Source organism: Giraffa tippelskirchi, chromosome 6, assembly GCF_054371585.1.
Source record: "Giraffa tippelskirchi isolate mGirTip1 chromosome 6, T2T-mGirTip1v1.2.pri, whole genome shotgun sequence".
NCBI lineage: Eukaryota > Metazoa > Chordata > Mammalia > Artiodactyla > Giraffidae > Giraffa > Giraffa tippelskirchi.
Window position 1 is genome coordinate 14463232 of NC_137280.1, and position 24200 is coordinate 14487431.

The 24200-nt window shown below is 39.2% G+C and overlaps 1 protein-coding gene and 1 long non-coding RNA gene across 4 annotated transcripts in view; one reads left to right on the forward strand and one right to left on the reverse strand.

Annotated features, from left to right (window-relative positions):
- Nucleotides 1-24200, reverse strand: part of NIPAL2 (NIPA like domain containing 2) — an 81652-nt gene that overhangs the window by 25326 nt on the left and 32126 nt on the right. For all 3 annotated transcript variants that reach the window (XM_081505216.1, XM_081505217.1, XM_081505218.1), the window contains exons 4-5: nt 13614-13673; nt 3696-3817 (exon numbers count right to left, since the gene is read on the reverse strand). In XM_081505216.1, coding sequence (XP_081361342.1) covers nt 3696-3817; nt 13614-13673 — 182 coding nt within the window. The remainder of the gene's footprint in view (nt 1-3695; nt 3818-13613; nt 13674-24200) is intronic.
- Nucleotides 1294-6369, forward strand: LOC145511635 (uncharacterized). Its single transcript, XR_014058014.1, has 2 exons — nt 1294-2858; nt 3998-6369. It is a non-coding gene; the product is annotated as an uncharacterized LOC145511635 (long non-coding RNA).

The window sequence follows — 24200 nt, forward strand, 5'->3', positions numbered from 1 at the left end:
CTCTATATTCTAGGTGACTAAACTAGTCGGATGAATTTGTGAATAAATTAACTTAAGAATTACTTTTGGAAAATAGAAAAATGCAATTATTTCAGCATACATTTTTGTGGAATTATAAGGCTTAAAAAAGTAGTTTTGTTCTTTTAAAATGTTTTCTCTGGTATTAAAACAATATAAAATACATCATCATCAAACAATGCTGTTTATTCCAGGAAATAAGTCTTAATGCATCTTTAATCTCCAAAGGATTCAGTGCAGGCTTTTAATTTTCTGGTTACAGACTCTGTGACCCTTTTCTTACCGGATGAAGAATTTGTTTTGCCCCTAGGCAGAGAATAATAATGTGTTGGTAGGACTTCAAGTCTAGACTATCACGAAATGCTCAAAGAGTCCTTCTCGTGCTTAGATTTGATTGATGAAAGCTTTAATAGTTACAGGACTGAGTACAGTGGGCGAGCAGGAAGATAAAAGAGGGAAGAGAGGCACAAAGGACGACAGACCTGAGGAAGCCGACTCTGAATCGGAAAGCCTGCGCCTAAAGTTTGAGGGCGGATGAGAGTAAGGGGAACCTTCCAATTTAAGAGAGGAGGACGTTTAGGGGAGAAGATATTAAGTTCAGTTTTTGAGATGTTAGTCCTGCAGACTCTATGGAATATCCAAGCAGGAATAAGGAATAAGTTGCTGTTGTTGTTCAATCCCTCAGTCGTGTCTGACTCTTTGAGACCCCTTGGACTGTAGCATGCCAGGCTTCCCTGTCCTTCACTCTCTCCCAGAGTTTGCTCGAACTCATTGAGTTGGTGGTAATAAGCGGACAGATGAAAACACAGCTTTGGGGACCGGAGAGATCTGGGAAGGAGATGCAAGCCTGGATTTGAAAGTCTTTCTAAAGAATGATGGTGGTAAAGTAGGCAATGAGATCACTCCAGAAAACCCTGGAAGAGTTGTGCAGCATGGAAAGATAAGAGAGGATGCTGAAGAGAAGGAGGTGCCCACCAAGAGCCTGGGATGGACTGATCAGACAGGAGGAAGAGAAACAGGGAAAACAATCTGACAAAGGCTGGGAAGAGAGCGATGCTGGGAGAAGAGAGGGGGCTGTCAGAAAACGCCGCCTCAGAGGCGAGAAGAATGAGGACCAACGCAGCACCTCCATCTGGCAATTCATGGGGAGGGATCCAGTACATTATGATGAGTGAGGAGTGACTGGGAGCTGAGGGAGTGAAGGGGAATACATTTTTGGTGGTGTTTAGAGGGGAAATAGGTTAGTTTATTAACGAGTGTGTAGTGTATGAGGAATTTTTTTTTTTAAACAGATCTTTGTTGAGTAAGAGACAGGAGAAGAGTGGGAGATGCAAACAGAAAAGCCCTGTAAACACTTGTGTCCCAGTGGTTAGAATTATATATCAGAGATGGTAAGATATACAGGCTTCTGGTCACCTGACTAGGAATGGCCACACGATAGTGTAATACTGTATGGTTCCTGCTGTAACATCCTGAGTCACATCACACTGAGAGCAGAGTTCACCATGTCCTTGCAAACGCCAGGTATAAACAATAGGTATAAAGCAGGATTAAACTATTTTACAAAGGCAATGCCAAAGAATGCTCCAACTACTGCACAATTGCACTCATCTCACATGCTAGTAAAGTAATGCTCAAAATTCTCCAAGACAGGCTTCACCAATACGCGAACCATGAACTTCCAGATGTTCAAGCTGGTTTTAGAAAAGGCAGAGGAACCAGAGATCAAATTGTCAACATCTGCTGGATCATCGAAAAAGCAAGAGAGTTCCAGGAAAACATCTATTAATGCTTTATTGACTATGTCAAAGCCTTTGACTGTGTGGATCACAATAAACTGTGGAAAATTCTGAAAGAGATGGGAATCCCAGACCACCTGACCTACCTATTGAGAAATCTGTATGCAGGTCAGGGAGCAACAGTTAGAACTGGACATGGAACAACAGACTGGTTCCAAATACTAAAAGAGTACATCAGGGCTATATATTGTACCCTGCTTATTTAACATATGCAGAGTACATCATGAGAAACGCTGGGCTGGAAGAAGCACAAGCTGGAATCAAGACTGCTGGGAGAAATATCAATAACCTCAGATATGCAGATGACACCATCCTTATGGCAGAAAGTGAAGAAGAACTAAAGAGCCTCTTGATGAAAGTGAAAGAGGAGAGTGAAAAAGTTGGCTTAAAGCTCAACATTCAGAACACTAAGATCATGGCATCTGGTCTCATCACTTCATGGCAAATAGATGGGAAAACAGTGAAAACGTGGCTGACTTTATTTTTTGGGGCTCCAAAATCACTGCAGATGGTGACTGCAGCCATAAAATTAAAAGACGCTTACTCCTTGGAAGAAAAGTTATGACTGACCTAGACAGCATATTAAAAAGCAGAGACATTACTTTGCCAACAAAGTCCGTCTAGTCAAGGTTATGGTTTTTCCAGTAGTCATGTATGGATGTGAGAGTTGGACTATAAAGAAAGCTGAGCACCGAAGAATTGATGCTTTTGAACTGTGGTGTTGGAGAAGATTCTTGAGAGTCCCTTGGACTGCAAGGAGATCCAACCAGACCATCCTAAAGCAGATCAGTCCTGAGTGTTCATTGGAAGGACTGATGTTGAAGCTGAAACTCCAATACTTTGGCCACCTGATGCTAAGAGCTGACTCATTAAAAAAGATCCTGATGCCGGGAAAGATTGAAGGCAGGAGGAGAAGGGGACGACAGAGGATGAGATGATTGGATGGCATCACCGACTCAATGGACATGAGTTTGGGTAAACTCCAGGAGTTGGCAATGGACAAGGAGGCCTGGCGTGCTGCAGTCCATGGGGTCGCAAAGAGTCGGACATGACTGAGCGACTGAACTGAACTGAACTGAACCTGTTTTAAAGGCAGAGCACTGGGCCCTTTAGCTTTTTGAAGTCACTTCTAACCCTAAAAATGTATGACTCTGTGTGCTTTGATTCTTTTTATTGAATTCACAACTATTTTACCAGTTCAGTTCTTGGTTAAATGCTCATCTAGACAACCCCATTTTTCTTCTTCCTGCCTGCTTTTCCTAGAATGTTCTTATTTTCCAATCTAAACTGACTTCCATAACAAGGTATATGCCAACTGTTTCAATCACATTCTCTCTTAATACCCACCATAGATAGTCATTGCATCAAATTAAAAAAAAAAAAAATCCCAGTTAGTGGCTTCCTATTTCTACATCAGCTCATTCTGGTTTTTCTTTTCCCCACCTCTCAGGATTGTCCTGTTTCTCTTCAGACTGGCTATTGCATGGGTCTCAATGAGTGCTTTTTTGAAGAGAATACCTACCTTAAATAAAATTCAGTGAAGTAAAATATGTCTTCAGGTATTTCCTTTGACTTGGGAAGAGAGGTTTTTTTGGTTTTTGAGTTGTCCTAAAATACGTGACTCTGGAATTTGCTGGATTAAATTCCATTAAATCGTGGAAATTGTTTCAGTGATAAGTTATCCCCAAGGACAGAGTACCCAGGGAACAGGGGTACTTCTATTGTTGATTTAGTGTTTCAAATACTGGTCAAATATATTTACATTTTAACGAGTTATTAACACTGAGAAGAAAAGATTATATAGTTCTCCAACATCTCCATGTACCAGTGGTCTAGACAATATTGCTTCTGGGATAGTAAAATTTTTAGAATTCTTACCATGTAGATCATGAACTGCCAGCCAACAAAGTAATACTGTACTGTTCTTGCGGAGATAGCCTGAGTTATATTTGGAGCAAAGTTCACCAATAGATATGTTCCTGCAAATGCCAACGTCATACCTTTTAAATTGAAAAGACAAACCATGTTGAAAAGGGCCATTCAAGCCTTTTTGTTTATGTAAACATTTCTTATACACTGAGCATTACTTGTGAAAGTCATGCAAGTCATGAAAGTGAAAGTCACTCAGTCGTGTCCGACTCTTTGCGACCCCATGGACTATAGTCCATGGAATTCTCCAGGCCAGAATACTGGAGTGGGTAGCCTTTCCCTTCTCCAAGGGATGCCTATGAAAACGCAATCCATCAAACCATCCCAAGAACATCACGCATTTACCCGACATTACCTTTAGAAGGGGATAAGATAAGGGCCACGGGATGGATGGGGTAGCACATAACTTCTGATTTTTCTTTGTTGTTCAAGATGAATCCTGACCTCTACAGAGAAGCTTTCCTCAGAGATGGGGACAATCAGAACATGTGCATATGGAGACATGGAAACACATCCAACCTGGCTGTTTGTTTCCATGTGGACCAGGAGGTACATGAGGAATCTAGATCCACCTAGATCTAGACGGCAGGGCCCAGAGAGCAGGGAAATCCATCACCTGATGGTCCACTCTGCACTCACTCACCTTGGATCCTTTACACACACATACTTGGGTATTTTACACTTTGAAACTCTGCTAAATGAATACCATAATCATTGTCATTTTTTGGAGTCCTTTTAGAAGAAATAACAAAGTGAATGCTTACTCTGAGTCAGATGGACTTGATCTAATTTAAAATCTAGAATTCCAGGGATAGCTTGGTAAAATATCACATAATAAACCTATGTAGGAATGTGTTACTGTCATCACCTTAACATTACTTACAATAACGGAGGAATGGAAAATGTGGGGGAGAAGTGGCCACAGAGAAGCGGGCTTGGCTTTCCCAATAACACTGGGAACTGCTTATTTATTAATAATTAGCAGCCTGAGAAAAACTGATTTATGTAGCATTTTTTGGGTAGCACAATTTGAAAACATAATTCAACCTGTTTCACCACTGAGGTCAGCATGGTTGTGTATATAATTTACAACCAGCATATACTCCAACCTGAAACAATTTGGTTTGTCTACACAATCTCATAATTTGAAGACATCAATTTCCTATTGTTCTCAACCTAATGATTTAGAGTTTTGAACTCTAGTTTCTGAGAATCCATTTGATTTTTTATACAAGCTAGACAATAGCTATTCATGGTATAGTAGGAGCTATAAAATAAGCTTACTCTAATGTAACAGTTTATTCAGTACTACTTTGTGAAGACAGAAATTATACACTCAATTTTAAAAGCTATTTTATAATGAGAATTTAAAAAAAGAAAACACTATACATTATTAAGCATTGTAATGAATGGAAATAATAAAAACCATATATAAGAACTTGGGCAAAATTACTGGTCAGGTCTGTCCTTTCTTTGAACAACAACAAAAAAAACCCAAAGATCTTATAAGATAATTGTTCAATATTACATTCCTAGGAAGAAGTGATATATTAAAAACCCAGCTTTCTAAACTTAGTAAAGCAGAATAAATGCATTGAATACAATTTCAAAATCTCAGAGACTTCCAACCTATTCTTGTGAAATCTAAATTTCTTATTTATATTGAGTTCCTCTGCCAGTTATTTCTTTATCTCTTCTAACTGTATCCAGTGTCAAATTTCATTTTTCAAGAATTTGGTTTTTATTTGTTTATCTTTGGCTGTGCTGGGTCTTCATAGCTGCGTGGGCTTTTCTTTAGTTGAGGCAAGTGAGGGCTACTCTTTAGCTGCAGTGCATGGGTTTCTCATTGCGGTGACTTCTCTTGCTGCAGGAGCAGGGGCCCTAGGGCACGCAGGCTTCAATGGTTGTGGCCAGTGGCTCAGTAGTTGTGGCTTCCAGGTTCTAGAACACAGGCTTAACAGTTTCGGCACGGCATGTGGGATCGTTCCAGATCAGGGATTGAACCCGTGTCTCCCGCATTGGCAGGTGGATTCTTTACCACTGAGCCAGCAGGGAAGATGTTGAAAATTTAGTTTTGAATGGATAACACATGCGTACAGTAAAAAACTCAAAAGCCATACAAGAGGGATCAGTGAAAGGAAAATCGTTCTCACATCCTTGTGGCCCACGAGGTCCCCTCCTCAAAGTGAGCTACTGCTGCTGGTGCTTGAGATTTTCTTTCCAGAGATGCTTTAGGCAGGCGTGGGTGAGAGTGCATGTGTTTTGATTTTTTTACCCAGAATGATGTTAGCATATTATACAAACTTTTCTGTATCTTGCTTTTTTCCTACTTAACAGAACATCTTTTTCTACTCCGAGAACATCTCCAAAAACGTTTCACATCATTATATGTCGGGCAGCCTCATTCTTTCAGAGTCTGCAGAGTGTTTCATTTATGGAGGCGGCGTTATTTCCAACACGGTCACTGTTTCACATCCTGACACACCCCTCCCTGTTCCACCTCTGCGCTCTCCTGTGGATTCCGTGCCCATTTCCACCAGTGCAGATCTTCACTGCCTTTCAAAGTTTGTTAACAACAAATACAACGACCGATGGTTTTGCGAGTATCCTTTCAAAGTAATTTTTCACACGTATTATCTCATGTGAACCTCACATCACTGCGAGTCCAATGAGTAACTCTATGGCAGCTCAGGAGGTCACACGTTCTTTCTTGCTAATAATTTTAATTTCAGCAACGTCCTACATTTACAAAGGCAGTTTTGGATAACTGCTCTTATTTGCTTGTTTCTTTCGTGTCATTTTTATTTTCTCATGTGATTTGCTGTCTCCTTCATGAGTCATGTGCACATTTTTCGTAAGTGTTTAAAAGTGTTGCAGACAGCCACCAGCAGTTGCTTCAATAAATTTCTGCAAAATATTTTTATATCCCACCTTTTCCTAAAAGTGGTATGAAACATCACGTTGTTGTTGTTTAGTCGCTAAATCGTGTTTGACTCTCTGTGACCCCCATAGACTGTAGCACCCCAGGCTCCTCTGTCCGTGGGATTTCCCAGGCAAGAATATTGGAGTGGGTTGCCGTTTCCTTCTCCAGGGGATCTTCCCAAGCCAAGCCAAGGATCGAACCTGTGTCTCCAGCTTGGCAGGCAGATTCTTTACCACTGAGCCACCTGGGAAGCTAATATAAAACATCACAGTTCCTGCTATTTTTATTTCAGTAAAGCCACAAACCTTTGGAAAGGCACAAATTTCTGACTTAGAAAACTTGCTAGTTTACCTTCTGTTGGCCCGTTTGCCCAAAGGAGTGCTCTGGAAGTGCACGATACTAAAAGAAGGAAAGGAACACTTGACATGCCCCTGGCCCAGGGACATGGTTAAATTTCAAGTCCAGACTTGGACAGTGGAAGTCTAATCTGAACTCAGACTGGCTCCCCAGAATTAAAATCTCACTGCTACGACTAGCTGCAAGGGCCAGGTTAGTTGTTTATCCTTCTGTGACACAATCTCCTCATTTCTCACTACTTAACTTATCATACCTGCTAGACTCCAGGAATTTGGCTCTGCAAGTGGCCATCCTAGGGAGCAGAATATGTTTGAAAGCTCATCTGGAGGCCTGTGACAAAGGACCCTGGGACGAATGCAATTTAGGATGCTGACTGCCAAGGGTCAAAGGCCATCTGAGTCAAACTTCAAAATTAATCCAAACTTGTATCTCTAATATTGGTCTAGAGATGACTAGGGACTGTCCCCTGGGCTGTCTGTACAGGGATAACAACTCATTTTGAAAATGCAAGGACATGGCAGGAAGGACTCAGCACTTTCTGATTATCTAGTGAAGACCTCTCTCCATTGGTCTTAAAAAAAACAGAGAAGAAAGGAAATGATGTAACTGACAGAACACAGAGAAGAAGAAACACTAGCACTATTTGCTATCCATGCCGACCTCAGGGAGGATGTATAATATATAATATATAATATATATAATATATAACATTGGATACTATTAAACTATTACTAGCCATATTTGACATCTGAGAAAACTGAGTCACAGAGGGGATAATTATCTTGTCTGGGCTAAGTGAAGAGCTTGAATTGGAACCTAGGTAACCTACTCTTTTTTAATATATATATATATATAAATATATATACATTTATTTATCTATTTGGCTGTGCCAGGTCTTAATTGTGGCATGTGGGATCTAGTTCCCTGACCAGGGATCAAACCCGGGCCCTCTGCATTGGGAGTGTGGAGTCTTAACCACTAGACCACCAGGGAAGTCCCTAGGTAACCTGTTCTTAATAATTATACTCTTCTGCCTCTTGTACGCACAATGGACTGGGGCTGATAAATGGACTACACAAGTCTGTCGTTCACCTTGTAGTCTCAGTGAGTGGCACCCCATGAACTGTACTGAGCACAACATGAGGCTGGATGAAGCATCTCCACAGGGGACAGAAGGAATGGACTCCTTCTGGCAGCAGTTCCCGAAGGCCCTGACTGGCCCTGAAGTTCCTTGAGAAGAGTGTCTCCAAACTGGTGTTCCTACAACCAGTTTCATAAGATGGACACACCACCAAAAAAGTTTCAACTCAAATCTATTTGGAAAGAAGTGAGTTAAACAAATTTAAATCGTGATTTTACTGGAAGACCCCTGAGAGCCTGAATGTGTTAGCATTCATTGTGAATCTCCTTGGGGAGGATAGGGTTGTAATATTTTCTAAACATATTTGACCATTTATATCATCCTGAAGTAGTGTTTGGAGGAATATTTTATACTCTGAGAAATGCCTGACATTTAACTGGATCCAGCTGTGAGAATACAGCCTCTGTTTCAAGAGGCTACTGAAGCTCTGTTGCAAAAGTCTCCTATAGATGCTTGCGGACGGAGGTTGACATATAAAGATGGGGGAAGAGAAAACAGCCTATAGTCAGGCTCTTTCTGATGCGTCCGTTCACCAGCATCTACAGCCTGCTGAGTTCCTCACCTGTGCAAGCCTTGGATTCTAGAATCCATTTGCACAGTTCTTCCTCAAAAGGCATCCAGTTTCCCAGCCCACCGTTCTCCTTAAGTAAAACCTGAAATCACTTTTAATTTTGTCCCCACTCTCCAGCTCAATGCCAGCTAGTGTTAACTGCTGTTTAGCTAGCTTCTGGAATCTGACTTGACCTGACTTCTGATAGCCTCAAGAGTTGAAAACTTCAGCTAACCTGACCTTACCCTACATTGCTGTCTGGTTCTCTTAGAGCCTGCAATATGCCGCTTGATCAATGGCAGTCCAGCTATTGCTTTAGTGGTATACCACTGAATACCACAGCATAAACTGGATTCCTTCACACCAAAGGGTGCCTTCTCCTCAGTATAGTCTCTCCAGGTTCCTCAGGCTTAAGGCAGCCAAGTTCTGAAGAAGCCCTGGATTGGCACGTCTCAAAAGTGTTGTTCAGTTGCTAAGTCATGTCTGATTCTTTGTGACCCCCATGGACTGCAGCATGCCAGCCTTCCCTGTCCTTCACCATTTCTTGGAGTTTGCTCAAACTCATGTCCATTGAGTCAGTGATGCCATCTAACCATCTCATCCTCTGTCATCCCCTTCTCCTTTTGCCTTCAATCTTTCCCAGCATCAGGGTCTTTTCCAATGAGTCGGCTCTTCACATCAGGTGGCCAAAGTATTGGAGCTTCAGCTTCAGCATCAGTCCTTCCAATAAGTTAAGTAGGGTGTATATTTTCACCCTGCTTATTTAAGTTATCTAAATAATATAATGAATTTAAATAGATCCAAATCTACTATCATAAAGTCTCCCATTCTTGAGGCAATTTTAAAATGAAATAGCCAATCTGTCCTCTCAACCAGAAATGATTTTTTGTTTGGCTAGATTAGTATTCTAGGTCCTGGCTTCAAACCAAGCTGACCTCTGGTGTGGGAGAAGGAAGGAAGGAAGTAGTCTTCGTCTCACTATTAATCTCTTGACATTCTATCAATGGGGAAACCATATATAGGTGACTTGAAATAATCAAGTTACTGGTCTCTGGAGAGTGCTGATGTAATTTTTATTTTTATGATGACAATATCTGGACTTAAGTCAACTAGGATCTCACAGACTATTAGATTCAGTATTTTTGATGACTAAGGGAGGAGAGGGGGAAATACTATAGTTTTGGCTGATTGAAGGGGAGAGAATTTTTGTGCATTTTAGAGGAAAAATAATCATTAAAATAATTTAAAGTTATTAATCCACTAAGAATCAGAGCACAGTCCAAAGCCTGTCATTGAATTAATAATAGTTGGCAATTTCTTTCAGACATAGCTTTTGTGAGGTCATTTTTTGAGGCTAGTGGTGAAAAGCTTCATAGCCACAGATCAACATTTGGCAATAAATTAGTTCAGCTTGTTTCCACATGGTCCAAAAAAAATCTTCATTTGTTCCATCATGAAAAACAAACTTTCATTTGCTTGAAGCAGGGAAAAATAATGATTTTCTTTTACACATTTTGACAATTTAATTTTTAGCATGCTTATATTAATCTTTTACAAAATGCCACTAACTACTCTTTTCCCTGTTTGGTTTTAGTCCCTGTAAAGAAAAAACAATGCATTTTTAGCTTTTAACAGAAAGAGCCAAGTTTTCTCAAGGCAATAGCAATACAGGTCCCAAGAAAATACACGTGACCTAACACACTACTGAGGATGGTTGGGGAAGAGCTCTTCCCTAAGCCCGAAAAGGGTTATTACATCTCACATCATGACAATCATATGGTATTGCTGTCGGAGGCACAGGTATGGAATCGGTGACTATATCCTTTCTTATTCCTGTGACATTAATCAAGAATTGATCACTTTTAACTACAGTATGATACAAATAATATAACAGATAAATCCCTGCTCAAAAAGCATTCAGGTGAAAGGCAAAAAAACTCAATCAGAGTTGTGGGAAATGTTACCTGGATTACTAAAGTTCACTAAAATATCCTAATCAAGGTTTTCTCTCATGAAGAAACAGCACAAAGTGGTGAGTGGTGGTATTAGTAGCTATGATAATAATAGCTGCGATTATTGAGGACTTATTACATGACAGACCCTCTTCCAAGAGTCTTACATACACAAGTTTTATATACTTGTTTAATCCTATGATGTAGGTAATACTATCTTCATTTTAAGGATGAGGAAATTTGGGGCTTAAAGGGATTAAGTAATTTAGCAAAAGTCACATAACTCTTTGAGTGGGAAATGGCAACCCACTCCAATATTCTTGCCTGGGAAATGCCATGGACAGAGGAGCCTAGTGAGCTATAGCCCATGGGGTTGCAAAAGAGTTGGACACGACTTAGCAACTATACAACAACAACAAAGCAGATCTATAAATGAATGTTCCTACATTTAAATGAGACGGTTCATGCAAAACACTTATAGTACCTGAAAGAAGCAGATATTTAATAAATCTTGTCTATTTCCAAAGTAAGAAAAATTAGCAAAGAATCAAAGAATTAATAGAGGGTTTTTTTTTGGTTACATGTGTAGTACGTGAGTGTATTTCCTATTTCTTATGTTTTTAGTATTACCTCTTAGGAATTAAGTTAATCATAGAAATAATAATTTTATTATTAATAACAGGGCTTTCCACGTCTCAAAGTGCTTGTATCAATTATCCAATTTGACCCTTAAAATAGTCTTCTATATTTGTCAGCAAACTGGCTTAGAGAAGTTAAGTAATACGTTGGCCACACAGTTGATAGCAGAAGTTGAATCCAGCTTTGAACCCTTGAGAGTGAGTTTATTTTATATCCTTTGATGTTGAACTAGTTTACTACTTTTAGTAATATTCAGTTGATCCTGGGTTTTATAAGAATATATGAAATTGATATTTCTATTTCTTTCCTTCCTATAGCTACGACTTTCATTAATTTTTCTCCTAATCCTCATTGGCAGTGATTGTAGCACAGTACTACACAGAAACTTGTCTTACCTTTTTGTACGTTTGTCAACAGTGCTTATGTTATTCCCTCTGTCTGCCATCCTCCAAATGCTTGGAGGTGGTCCATGCCTGTCCTATTCAGCTGTCGGAACTAATTCAAATGGTATCTGTGCTACAGAAAATCCTCTCTAAGCTTTCTAACTAGAGTAATCTCTCTTTATTCTAAACCAATGGTTCTCAACCGGAGGCAATTTTGCCTGCCCTCTGCCCCCTAAGGGAGATTTGACAGTGTTTGAAGTTATTTTTGGTTGTCATAACTGGAGCAGAGTGTGCTACTGGCAGCTAATGGGTAAAGGCCAAAAGGGATGCTACTAAACACACTACAATGCACAGGACATCATCCTACGATGAATTATCCAACCTAAAATGTTAGTAGTGCTGAGGTTGAGAAACTCAGTTCTAAACTAATGGTTCAGGCATTATAATACATATTATTTTCTGCTTTTAAAAATGTATTTTTGTATATATTTGATCATTGACCATATTACTTGAAGGCAGGGATTCTGTCTTAATCATTTTATCACAAGGGTTCATAATAATTGGCAAGACTTCCTCTATATCCATCTGTATTACTTTATTAAATACCTTACATTTATTTAAACATTAATCAGCCATTAATTACAAAAGATGACATATGTAAGATTAAACGACTTAAAGTTTCCATAAGACTTTTGATAAATGAGAAACATAACATAGGACCTAATTGCTTTAATCTATAAACTCAGGCATTGCTCATTCTTATTTCTGATTCCCTACAACTTCCCCAAATAAGGCCATAACCATAGCACAAAAAAATAATGTATTTGAAAAGCCACAATTCACATATGCATACATTTGGAAAAACATTTTAACCATGAAAATTTGACAGTGTTGACTAAAAAACTCTACTAGCAGAATCAAATTAAGGAGGAAAAAGAAAGAGTGAAAACTCCTTCAAGACACTAGGCTCAAGGGAAACATGATCAGGGAAACAAATGTTCAACATACCAACACTGGTGTCACATTTAAACTCAAACAGTTCTTTTTTTAATATGATCTCCTTGGAACTGAGTAGACATGGCTTTATTTAAAGTGCCTAAAGTCTCATACTCATTATCATATGTCGGCAGTATTTCAGACAGGATTTTTTCAAGGAAGAAAATATGAATTTTTATAATTCTTCTCACCAGTGATATTTCCAACAAGAGGTAGAAAATACAATCAATATGTGATGGCTTTGCTGTGCAGCAGAAATGTTTTTTACAGCCAGTAAGGCTACTGTGATTTTCCATTAATAGCTGTATTTCTAAATTAAAAAAAAAATTTTTTTCGGCTATACTGCACGGCTTGTGAGATCTTAAGTTTCCTGACCGGGGATTGAACCCATATCCTCAACAGTGAGTACGTGGAGTCCTCACCACTGGATTGCCAGGGAATTCTCTCTAAATAAAATTTTGAAGATCAATATTCTATGTCACTTTTGGAAAAGGCTAACAAAAAATTAGGTAGTTAATTGATATATCTAATTTTTGGATGTGGTTTTTTAATTTTCATGCAGTCCCTTCATGCAACAATCTATCAAATATGTCCTTTGAAGTGGAATGCTCTATTAGGTAACACAGATGTTTTCTTGGATTTTATTACGTTCATAAAATTTTCATAACATTCACAATAGTAATAATACTGTACAATAATGATCTGCTGTGGTCAATAGCTTGGGCAGCAGCCACAATGAAGATGCGTGTATTTCATGTCAAAGAGCAAATGGCAACTCCAAGGCAGAATAACATCTGCCTCTAGATGACACTATATCCATTTCAGTAATTTGTTCCTTGCTTTTAAAACACATATTTTTAATGGATAGGATTAGTTATTTCCTCATCAAACAGAGCTTTAATTACCCGAATTAAATAATTACTTACCTAGTAAATCCGAGGCTCTCAAATTTTCTCTCAGAAACATAACAGAAATAATAGCACTACCTAGAAAGAAAATGGCCATTAGAGGTGTTTCCAAATATAAAAACACGTATTATGCAACACCATTTGAAAGGAGTTAAGTAGTCTCAGGTCTGACTAGCTGTGTCCTGGTCAGAGCCGCCTGGTGACTGTGGCCGTGGAAATGGCCTCTTCCCCCTCATGGCTGAGGATTCACAGGAATGGGCCTGGTTCATAACGAACCTACAGCAGTGACCGGGATAGCGCATGGCATACAGTGAGGGCTTAATAAAGGCTGACTGAGTGACTAAATGCCCGAGTGAAAAGAAAGGAAAGAAAGAAAGAGGGAGGGAGGGAGGAAGGAAGGAAGGAGGAAGGTAGAGACAGAAGGGAAGGATGGAAAGGCAGAAAGAGACAGAAGGGAAGGAAAAAGGAAAGGACAAAAAAAAAAAAAAATCTTAACTCTGTATCTCAAACTGACACACATTTCCCCTTATATCCTCCCATAATCATCCCTCTTCCAAGGATACCTCCATTGAGCACCAGGACCCGAGGGCTCCTCCTGGTCTCCCCTCTCCTTCACACGACACGCCCAACAGCCTACTGGGTTGGTTACGCTGGGATTTCACTGTCTCTCAAGCCCACCCCTGCCTCTTCATTCCCTCTGTCACAATTCTGGCCAGCTTCACCTCAGGCGCAGACGGTGGTAACAGCTCCCGTCTGGGGCCTCCCATTTCATTACCCCTTCCCCACAGCACTAGAGGCATCTTTCTAAAAGGCAAATCAAATGTAAATCCACAGCTTAAAACCTCTTAATGGCTTCCTGTCATACAGAGGACAAAAGCCAAACTAGTAAGCATGACGTTCAAACACAGCCACAATTTTACTCCTGACAATTTCCTTGCTATGTTTTGCTCTCGATCTCTTTTATATTCAGTGTCCACTGTTACTAAATGAATCATAATCCCCAGAACCACCACTGAGTTTCATGCTAAAGGACTTTTCTACCAGCAGTTCCCTGTGCATCTCCGCCTCCATCTTTTAACCCAACTCTAGACGCAAGCGTCACCTCTGGATTCTTCCAGACTCAGTTGACCACACCACCTACATGCATCATTACCCCTCATACAGCGTTCTCATTACGTTAAGACTTTTCTGCAGAAGATATTTAGGCTCTTTTACTCTAAGATATGTCTTTTTTAAAACTATTTATCTGGCTGTGTTGGATGTTTGTTGTGGCATGCAGGCTTAGTTGCCTTACCGTGTGTGCAATCTTAGTTCCCTGACCAGGGATTGAACTCACAATCCCTGCATTGGAAGGCAGATTCTTAACTACTGGACCTCTAGGGAAGTCCTGAGACATGTCTTATTTTTTGAAGATCTCTTGCATGTGGTTAGTGTGTGTGTGTTAGTTGCTCAGTCGTGTCCAACTCTTTGGGACCCCACGGACTGCAGCCCACCAGGCTCCTCTGTCCATGGAATTCTCCAGGCATGCATACTGGAGTGGGTGGCCAGTCCCTTCTCCAGGGGATCTTCCTGACCCAGGGATTGAACCCAGGGCTCCTGAATTAAAGATGGATTCTTAACCATCTGAGCCAACAGGGAAGCCCAAGCACATAAACAAAAGTGTTGGTGGGATCTCCTGCATTTGTTGACCTTTGTGATGTTTAGAACCCTCTTTCCTATTACTGATGCTAATGAACCTCAAACTTACAACTGAACCATGACCTACTAAGATGTGTGGGGTAAGCTGAATCTGAGTTGTTCCTCCTCTGGAATCATGAGAAAATGGGAACACCCAAATTTGCAATAATACAAACACAAAAAACAAAACCTCCCAACGTAATTTGCATTTAAAATTTTTTAAAAACCATTAGCTGAATTTTTTGTTTTTTAATGCAAAAATACAGAAAGAAAAATCACCGTAAAATAATATTATCATCTAGTAAAAAACCATAGTTAATATACTTGTGTGTTTACTTCCCTTTTGTTGAGATCAAATCATAATGCAAAATTTCTTCTCTCAGTTACTGTATTAAAAATAATTTGCCATATCATTAAAAACTCTTCATAGGTATAATTTTAATGAGTCTGAATTATAATCCACTAAATCAGTTACATCTGAATGTAACTATCTGGTGTTGGGGTTTCCCTGGTGGCTCAGATGGTAAAGAATCTGCCTGCAATGCAGGAGACCCGGGTTCAATCCCTGGGTCAGGATGACCCTCTGGAGAAGCGAATGGCACCGTACTCCAGTATTCTTGCCTAGAGAATTCTACGGGCAAAGGAGCCTGGCAGGCTACAGTCCATGGGATCACAAAGAGTCAGATATGACTGAGCAACTAACACACACACATATCTGGTATTCTGGCAACTGATTTAAAATAAAAGCACAAATCCATACCAGAAACCTTCATTCAAGATAAGCTGGGATCTCCATATGCTTCCTTCATCTTTTTCCCAACCTAGATGTCTCTCATTCAAGGGAGACACATCCTTGCAAAGCTTTCCTGGGCAGGTTATTTATAGAAACAGAAGTTTCACACAAAATAAACAGAGCACAGGAAATGTCCACCAAGCATGAGTTTGATTGTGTGGTATGGCTGCTCCTTGGAAGAAAAGTTATGACCAATCTAGATAGCATATTAAAAAGAAGAGATATCACTTTGCTGACAAAGGCCTGTATAGTCAAAGCTATGGTTTTTCCAGTAGTCATGTATGGATGGGAGAGCTGGACTATAAAGAAGGCTGAGTGCTGAAGAATTGATGCTTTCAAACTGTGGTGCTGGAGAAGACTCTTGAGAGTCCCTTGGACAGCAAGGAGATCAAACCAGTCAATCCTGGATTGACGCTGGATATCAACGCAGGATATTCATTGGAAGAACTGATGCTGAAGCTGAAGCTCCACTACTACTTTGGCCACATGATGCAAAGAGCCAAGTTGCTGGAAAAGACCCTGATACTGGGAAAGATTGAGGGCAGGAGGAGAAGTGGGTAACAGAGGATGAAATGGTTGGATGGCATCACTGACTCAATGGGCATGAGTTTGAGCAGATTCTGGGAGATAGTGAAGGACAGGGAAGCCTGGTGTGCTGCAGTCCATGGAGTCGCAAAGAGTTGGACACAACTTAGCAACTGAACAACAACAACAACAGTGGCTTTAGAACATTAAAGCAATATTTTCTACAGATAAATTAATGTAAAGATACATAGCTCATTGTATTAAAAACTGAGTTTGGGACTAGCATAAGAATGTATGAAAAATTTCTATTTCAGATTTGGACCAAAATGATTCAAGGAAACTAATTTCACACGTTAGAGCATTAGAAAAGGTATTAAAAAATCAAGACCTCACTCCCAACTCCCATTACTGACTTCCTGTGTAATTATGTAAGGAATGTTTCTAAACAAGCAGCCCTTCTCCAGGGGATCTTCCCGACCCAGGAATCAAACCGGGGTCTCCTGCATTGCAGGTGGATTCTTTACCAGCTAAACTACCAGGGAAGCCCTTCCAAGCAGAGAGAGATGGAGTAACAATAGGTAACAATAAAAAAATAGGTAAAGTATCATTACACTAACACATACTAAATGCATTCCTTTATAACAGTCCTTGAGATGTCTACTTCACAGTGAAGGATTCCAGCAAGAAGGGAGACACTGCTTACATGGAATAAGGAGATTTTAAAGCTAGTAGGAGACATAGAGATAATCTACTCTAGGTTCTAACCTTTACAGTTGGGAAACTGAGGTCCAAAGGTCTCATATTTATTGATCTGTTCATTTAACAAACATTTATATTACAGCACAGCTGGAACCAGCACTCATATTTCCCTGTCCCACTTCAGAGCACTTTCTAGCGTACTATACTCCATTTCCTTCCTTAGAGTAAGAAAGGCATCATTTTCTTTCTTATTGCTAAGCTACAGTTTCAGAAATAATGTCACTTTCAGAAGGAAGACAGAAGAACGCTATGTAGTAGACAATTTCATTGCTAAAAGCAAAAAGGACATGATTGGTAACAATAAACTTGAAATATACTATATACACCAAATTATATCAATTGCCATAAAATAGTTACCAGAATCTTATGAAACACAAATAGGCTACTTTTACTTTCTGAAAGAATTTATGTGCCTGATTCATTTTCTGTAAGTTTTGAGAGAACATGTAATTTGCTACAAAATTTTAGCTAAGATAAGGGAATGAGACTTTCAAAAATTTATCTAGCAAAGAAAGTAATGAAAAAGAACATTCTATTAAGATACATCTACTTATAACTAATTTATCTTGCAAAACATGATTAAAATGAGATCTGTGTTGAGCAAAAAGACAGTTTCTGAGCAACAGCTAATAACATGATTTCTAAGAACAGCAGTAAACTTTAATTTTATTTATTTTTAATTGGAGGATGACTGCTTTACAATTTTGTGTTGGTTTCTGCCATACAACAAGAATCAATCATAATTATATATACACACCTTCCCTCTTGAGCCACCTTCCCCACTCCCATTCCACCCCTTCAGGTTGTTAAGAACAGTAGTAAATTTTTTAAATGAGAAAAAAAATAAGCAAACTGAACTGCTCCCATATACATCTGTGATCCGAGATCTGTCAAACTCAGCCCTGTCTAGTTGTTGCTATAACAACAACCTTGCCTTTTAAACACGTATAAGGAGGGGAAAACTATTACACTTTGATTTCTATAGTAAAAATCAATATTTAAAAATAGAGCATCTTAAGATCAATAGTTTAAAAAGCATTGAAACAGATAATACTGGTAATTGAACAGATTTTTACTACGACTAAACTAAAGTTACTACGGAGCCCTAACTTCAGCACTCACAGTTTCATGTACATTTTCGACTAAAGGCATCGTTGAGCAAAGGCTCATAAATCCTTTCCCATGCTGGCTTTCACAGGTCATGCTTCTACACAGAGAATGCTCCCAGACACAGGCCTACATAGAGTGCTCCTGAGCACAGGAGTTAATTCACTGCATGGTGAACACAGTGACTCCAGAGGCACTGTGGACCACAATGATCAAATGCATTAAAAAAAAAAAAAAAGGTAGCCTATGAAAGATAACAAACCCAAATTCAAACAGTGGTTATGTAGGAATCATGGGAAAAAATACAGCAGGAATACTACGTAAGAGAAAAGGACAAAAACGTGTCTTCTTGTATTTTCTTTGGTGCAAAAGAGTGCTCCCATGGTGCCATTTATTAAAGTATTCACACAGCCTTGATCATAATACTTCACGGTCAGGAGAATCAACAATAGTTATAACGGACTGACTTCTATTGGGAAGTCATCTATATTCTTTTTGGTGATGAAGCATCACCTGGCTTGCAAGCAGAATGGAAACAATTTCCTGTCATGGCTGTGCACAAGGGTGAGATACATGGACATTCTGATTTGGATTTCCAGATGAAAACAGGCAGAGACCAAGCCAAGATCCCTGTGGCTTCAGCTGCACCAGGTATAGGTATGAGGAGCTGTCAGTCCCAGGTGTAGACATGTTTCAATTTGCAGCATGATGATATATGTGCACATTTTACTTAAATTCTCCCCTCCAACACAAACAATAATTTTTTTTTTATTAAGGGTTTAAGAACACAAAAGAGGCTTCAGTAACTATTCAAATGTGTTATGGTATGGCTATTTTTTCGTTCACATATATTTACTTCTCTCCACTTTTTTACCCTTTAATGACCACTGCTGTAAAGATAGATTTAACCCAAAGTTTTAAAAAATCAATTACACTTTATTTAAATGTGATTATGTGTATGACATTCTTATCTGATTCAGCTGGAAAGGAAAAACCTTTGGTTCCAGGGTCACAAACCCAAATGCCTACAGGGGCCAGTTGGGTAATCCTCCAAAGAAGGAACAAGGAGGGTGGTGGGCTGTGGCAATCAGGGCCTGTGGGCCCGTGGTGACCTGGCGTACAGAAGATCAATAAAAGGCGGTAGCCAGAATTCAGTCCTCACCAACTTCAAGTCCAGTGTTACCAGATCTGATTCTTTAAGACATAAATCCAGTTTTTGTGCATCACTGTCCAATTTTTAAACATGGGAAATTAATTTGTATTCTTAAAAAGCATTCTTTGAGCCAAACAAACACAGCAGAGGCCAGATCTGGTCTACAGGCCACCCGTTTGTAAACTCTGATCTAGTCCGCAAATGAAAATTCCATCAGCTTTCCTGCCTAGATATTCAATTTATTGTTTAACCTCTATAATCTGAAGAGAAACCAGGGTATATGTTTATAATACAGGAAAGCAGAACACAAAGTACTAAAGAAAACACTCTTTTATAAAAAAAATCCCACGACATGAAAAGAACATATTTATATAATAATGCTACAAACAGTTCCTCACATGTAAATATCTGGCTTGTGGTTTCTGACCACTTAAAATGGCAACTTTATTGTACTGCTAAAAAGCAAACCACAAAAGCACTTTCATGTCAGTCACAATCCAACTTCAAATACGTGGGCATGTTGAGTGCACTCACGGGCTCAAGCAACTCTAACCATTTTGAGGTACTGACTTCTCCAAAAGGATCATTCCTCTTTAGTTGCAGAATTGGAGGAGAAAAGTATATCAATTACAATGAATTCCAAGGAATTAGGATTCAAAAATCTGAGGATGTGACACTCTGAAAAATGTTTCTTTGCAGAGAAAAAAGTTGTCCCACCACCTATATTGGCAGGAAGGAAAGTATCCAATAATTCAAGTTAATAAAAAAAATTGCTAGAGGGTGTGGAGAAAAAGGAACCTTCCTACACCATTGGTGGGAAGGTAAACTGGTACAGCCACTATGGAGAACAGTATGGAAGTTCCTTAAAAAACTAAAAATAGAGTTACCATATGATCTGGAATTCCACTCCTGAGCATACATCCAGACAAAACTATAGTTCAAAGAGATACAAGCACCCCTATATTCATAGCAGCACTATTTACAACAGTCAAGACATGCAAGCAACCTAATGTCCACTGACAGATGAGTAGAGAAGTGAGTGGATAAAGAAGGTGTGGTACACATATACAATGGAATATTACTCAGCCATGAAAAGAATGACTAATGCCATTTGTAGCAACATAGATGGACCTAGAGATTTTCATATTAAGTAAAGTAAGGCAGACTGAGAAAGACAAATATTGTGTTATCACTTATTTGTGGAATCTAAGAAAATGATACAAATGAATTCATTCACAACACAGAAAGAAACTCACAGACATAGAAAACAAACTTACGGTTACACTCTAGATATAAATATAAAAAAGGTAAACAGCAAGGACCTACTGTATAGCACAGGGAGATACACTCAATATTTTATAACACTCTACCATGGAAAAGAGTCTGAAAAACACACACACATATATAACTAAATCACTTTGCTGTATACATGAAACTGACACAATATTGTAAATTAACTACACCTCAATTTTTAAAAAAAGAAAAAACCGCTATGGTCATTTATTGAAGATATGAAATTATAGGTAACATGCATAATTTCAAATGAGGAAAGTTACCTGGATTAAGAACAAACATCTTTTCTATATTTTTCTTGATATACATGAGTGATTAAATTGAAAGGACTCCAAAAATGTAAAAATACTATCACTGACAGGACTGACTCTGCATTATACATGTAATAGTGCAATATATCATCATCAGAAATTTCTTTAGAAATACTCTGTGGTGTTCTCAAAACATAAGGATGGGTGGAAAAGATGTTTCAAATAAAGATTTTTGGGTTTTAGGAATGCTTTAAGCTGAGAGTGTATGAGCAGACATAAAATGAGGACTTCAGGGATTTATTCCACACATTTTATTTAGGCAGGTTTTTGGGACAAATGTGCTAAGGCAGACAACCCAGCAAGCCACCAAGAAAAGGGATATTTTCCACATATTTTCAATGTAAAAATAAGCGTCCGTGTAAAGTGCCACTATCATAGGCAGCCCATGAGGTTTAGAGCTCTGACAATCTCATTCAGGCTGGCACCGAGCACAGGGCATTAAAGGACAGAGAATCCACCGCATCGAGGTTTGTGGGACGCTACAGGTCACTCGCTCATTGGCCTGTTTGTGTTTTCCTTCATTTGTTTCTAATAAAAATCTTGGAGACCAAAGTTACTGCTTGAGATGACTTCTCTGGAATTCCAAAAGGCCTCACCAGGGTTTTCTGGCTGTGCTATGACCATTGTTTAATGGAATACAGACACATTGCAGCTTACAGCTTCATAACGGCACACAGAAATACATGAAACAACATATATTTCCACATCATGAATTTCAATTTGAACAAAAGCCAGCATGTTAGGGAAAATGCAAGATGGAAAAGACTTACCAGTCATCTGCTTCATTCTCGCCTCATTTTCTCAGTGCAGTTCAGATCTCCAGCCTTAATTCAAATTAGCCGAATCACAGGATAACTACTTCTCTTAGGAAATTATCCCAGGGCCAAGGAGACCTCACTGCTATTAATTTTATCATTCTATATAAAATTCCAAGTGTTTGGTCTCATATAATTCATCGTGAATTTAATCTACTTATTGCTCACTTCTATTCATCTGGGCAGTAATTAAGTAAAATAACAAGGTTGTATGTCTCATACAATACCTGGCATGGTGGATGCTCATTCAGCATTAGTTTCCCACCTTTAACTATTTCTAAATTGTTACCTGAATTTAACTTGGAAAAAGGTGATATATTCTCTGAACTCTAATTACTTTCAATCAATACACTCAGAGGTATAGAACTGAAAAATGGCCATCATGTTTTATTTCTCCCACCCTTCCTGCCCCCGCAACAACATCCCTTCATATTCCATTCCCTAGCTACCCCTAGACAAGTCAATTTTATACTGAGAGAAGTCTACCATGAATCTCCTTCATTTTTTGTGGCTTCAACTCTTCAGTTTATTGATAATTTTATTATTTTGACTCATCTCTTAATGCTTATGGATAGCACAGGTCACCATCAGGGGATAAACAGAAAAAAAGAAAACATGAAATGTAAGGGTACACTTTGTATTAATAGAGGCACAAATAATCTAACTCAATCCCCCAAAGGACAGGCTTATAAACCTGTAAGTATTTATAGAAGTGAGTATTCACAAGTTCTTTGCAATAGATGTTTAACCATTGCACTTCATCAGGAATTGAAATCTTTTAAATAACACCTCGGAAAAGGAAATGGCAACCCATTCCAGCATTCTTGCCTAGAGAATCCCATGGACAGAGGAGCCTGGCAGGCTACAGTTTATGGGATTGCAAAGAGTCGGACATGACTGAAGTGAGAGAGCCCACAAACAACACCCTAGAACAGAACAGAACACTTCTCTTTCAATATCTTAAAACAGGACATCCTAGAACACTCAATCCTCACTTTATCAAAATTCAAATTCAAACCAATTCTGTGAGGCTGTATTGTATGATTTCTTGTATCGTTTTCTTGCTCTCCTGAAAAAATCAGACAGCAGGCAACATGACACATAGTCCCAATCTCAGCTGAATGGCCAAGATGAACATTGGTCATCTGAGCTCAGGTCATTCTGAGCATGATGAGAGCTGCCAAAGGGGAAGTAAGGGTCAAAGCTTCTACATGCAGTTGAACAGATTGTGCACTGCACGAAGACACGACATTTGAAGGGGCACCACCCACATCTCAAATCTTGGTGCTTCGTATATTTCTCAGGGCAATTTTTTGACAGATGGCACCAGAGTGTCCTGCTCCAATCAAATTATTATATTAAGATAATCTGCAGACCAAAATAAAGTATCATGAGAAAGGCTGCCTTTTTCTAATTCACAAAAAGGCAACAAATAGATGAGAGGAGGGCCCATGTAGGGTGCTAAGGGAGCAGAGAAGAAGTGGTTTAATTTAGTACAGAAGCAAAAAAAAAAAGGCCTCCTGGGGAAGAGGGACAGGAAAGATTAGCAGAAGTTTAAAATTTTATTACAAACTGCACAGAATATCCAACTTATTTCTCTTTATTGGATTTTTGGTGTAAAAAATAGTTTCTCAGAAAAACACTTTCTCAAATTGCAGTTAGACCTGAATGTCTCTCTGAAGTTAATTAGCAAGTGAACAAAAGTGCTCTGAAGCCAGAGCAAGAAGACAGAAAGTTGCACGCACATTTCAGACTGTTTTCCCTTGGACAAAATTCTGTGTCTGTTTTTTATATGTATTTTGTTTTGCTAGGTTATTTGGAAATTCTGGTATTTTCCAACATATTTTGGTGGGGAATTTGTGGAGGAGTCAAAGGATAATTGCTGCTTAATGGCTGAACAAATGAGCTGTGAGGAGCCTACCCTTCTTCTCCCTGAGAATTAATTAATTACTGAGGACTGATGCTGAAGCTGAAGCTCCAATACTTCGGTCACCTGATGCGAACAACCGACTCATTGGAAAAGACTCTGATGCGGGGAAAGATTGAAGGGAGGAGGTATAGGGGGCAACGGAGGATGAGATGGTTGGACGGCATCACTGACTCAATGAACATGAGTTTGAGCAAAGTGTGGGAGATAGTGAAGGACAGGGAAGCCTGGTGTGCTTCAGTCCA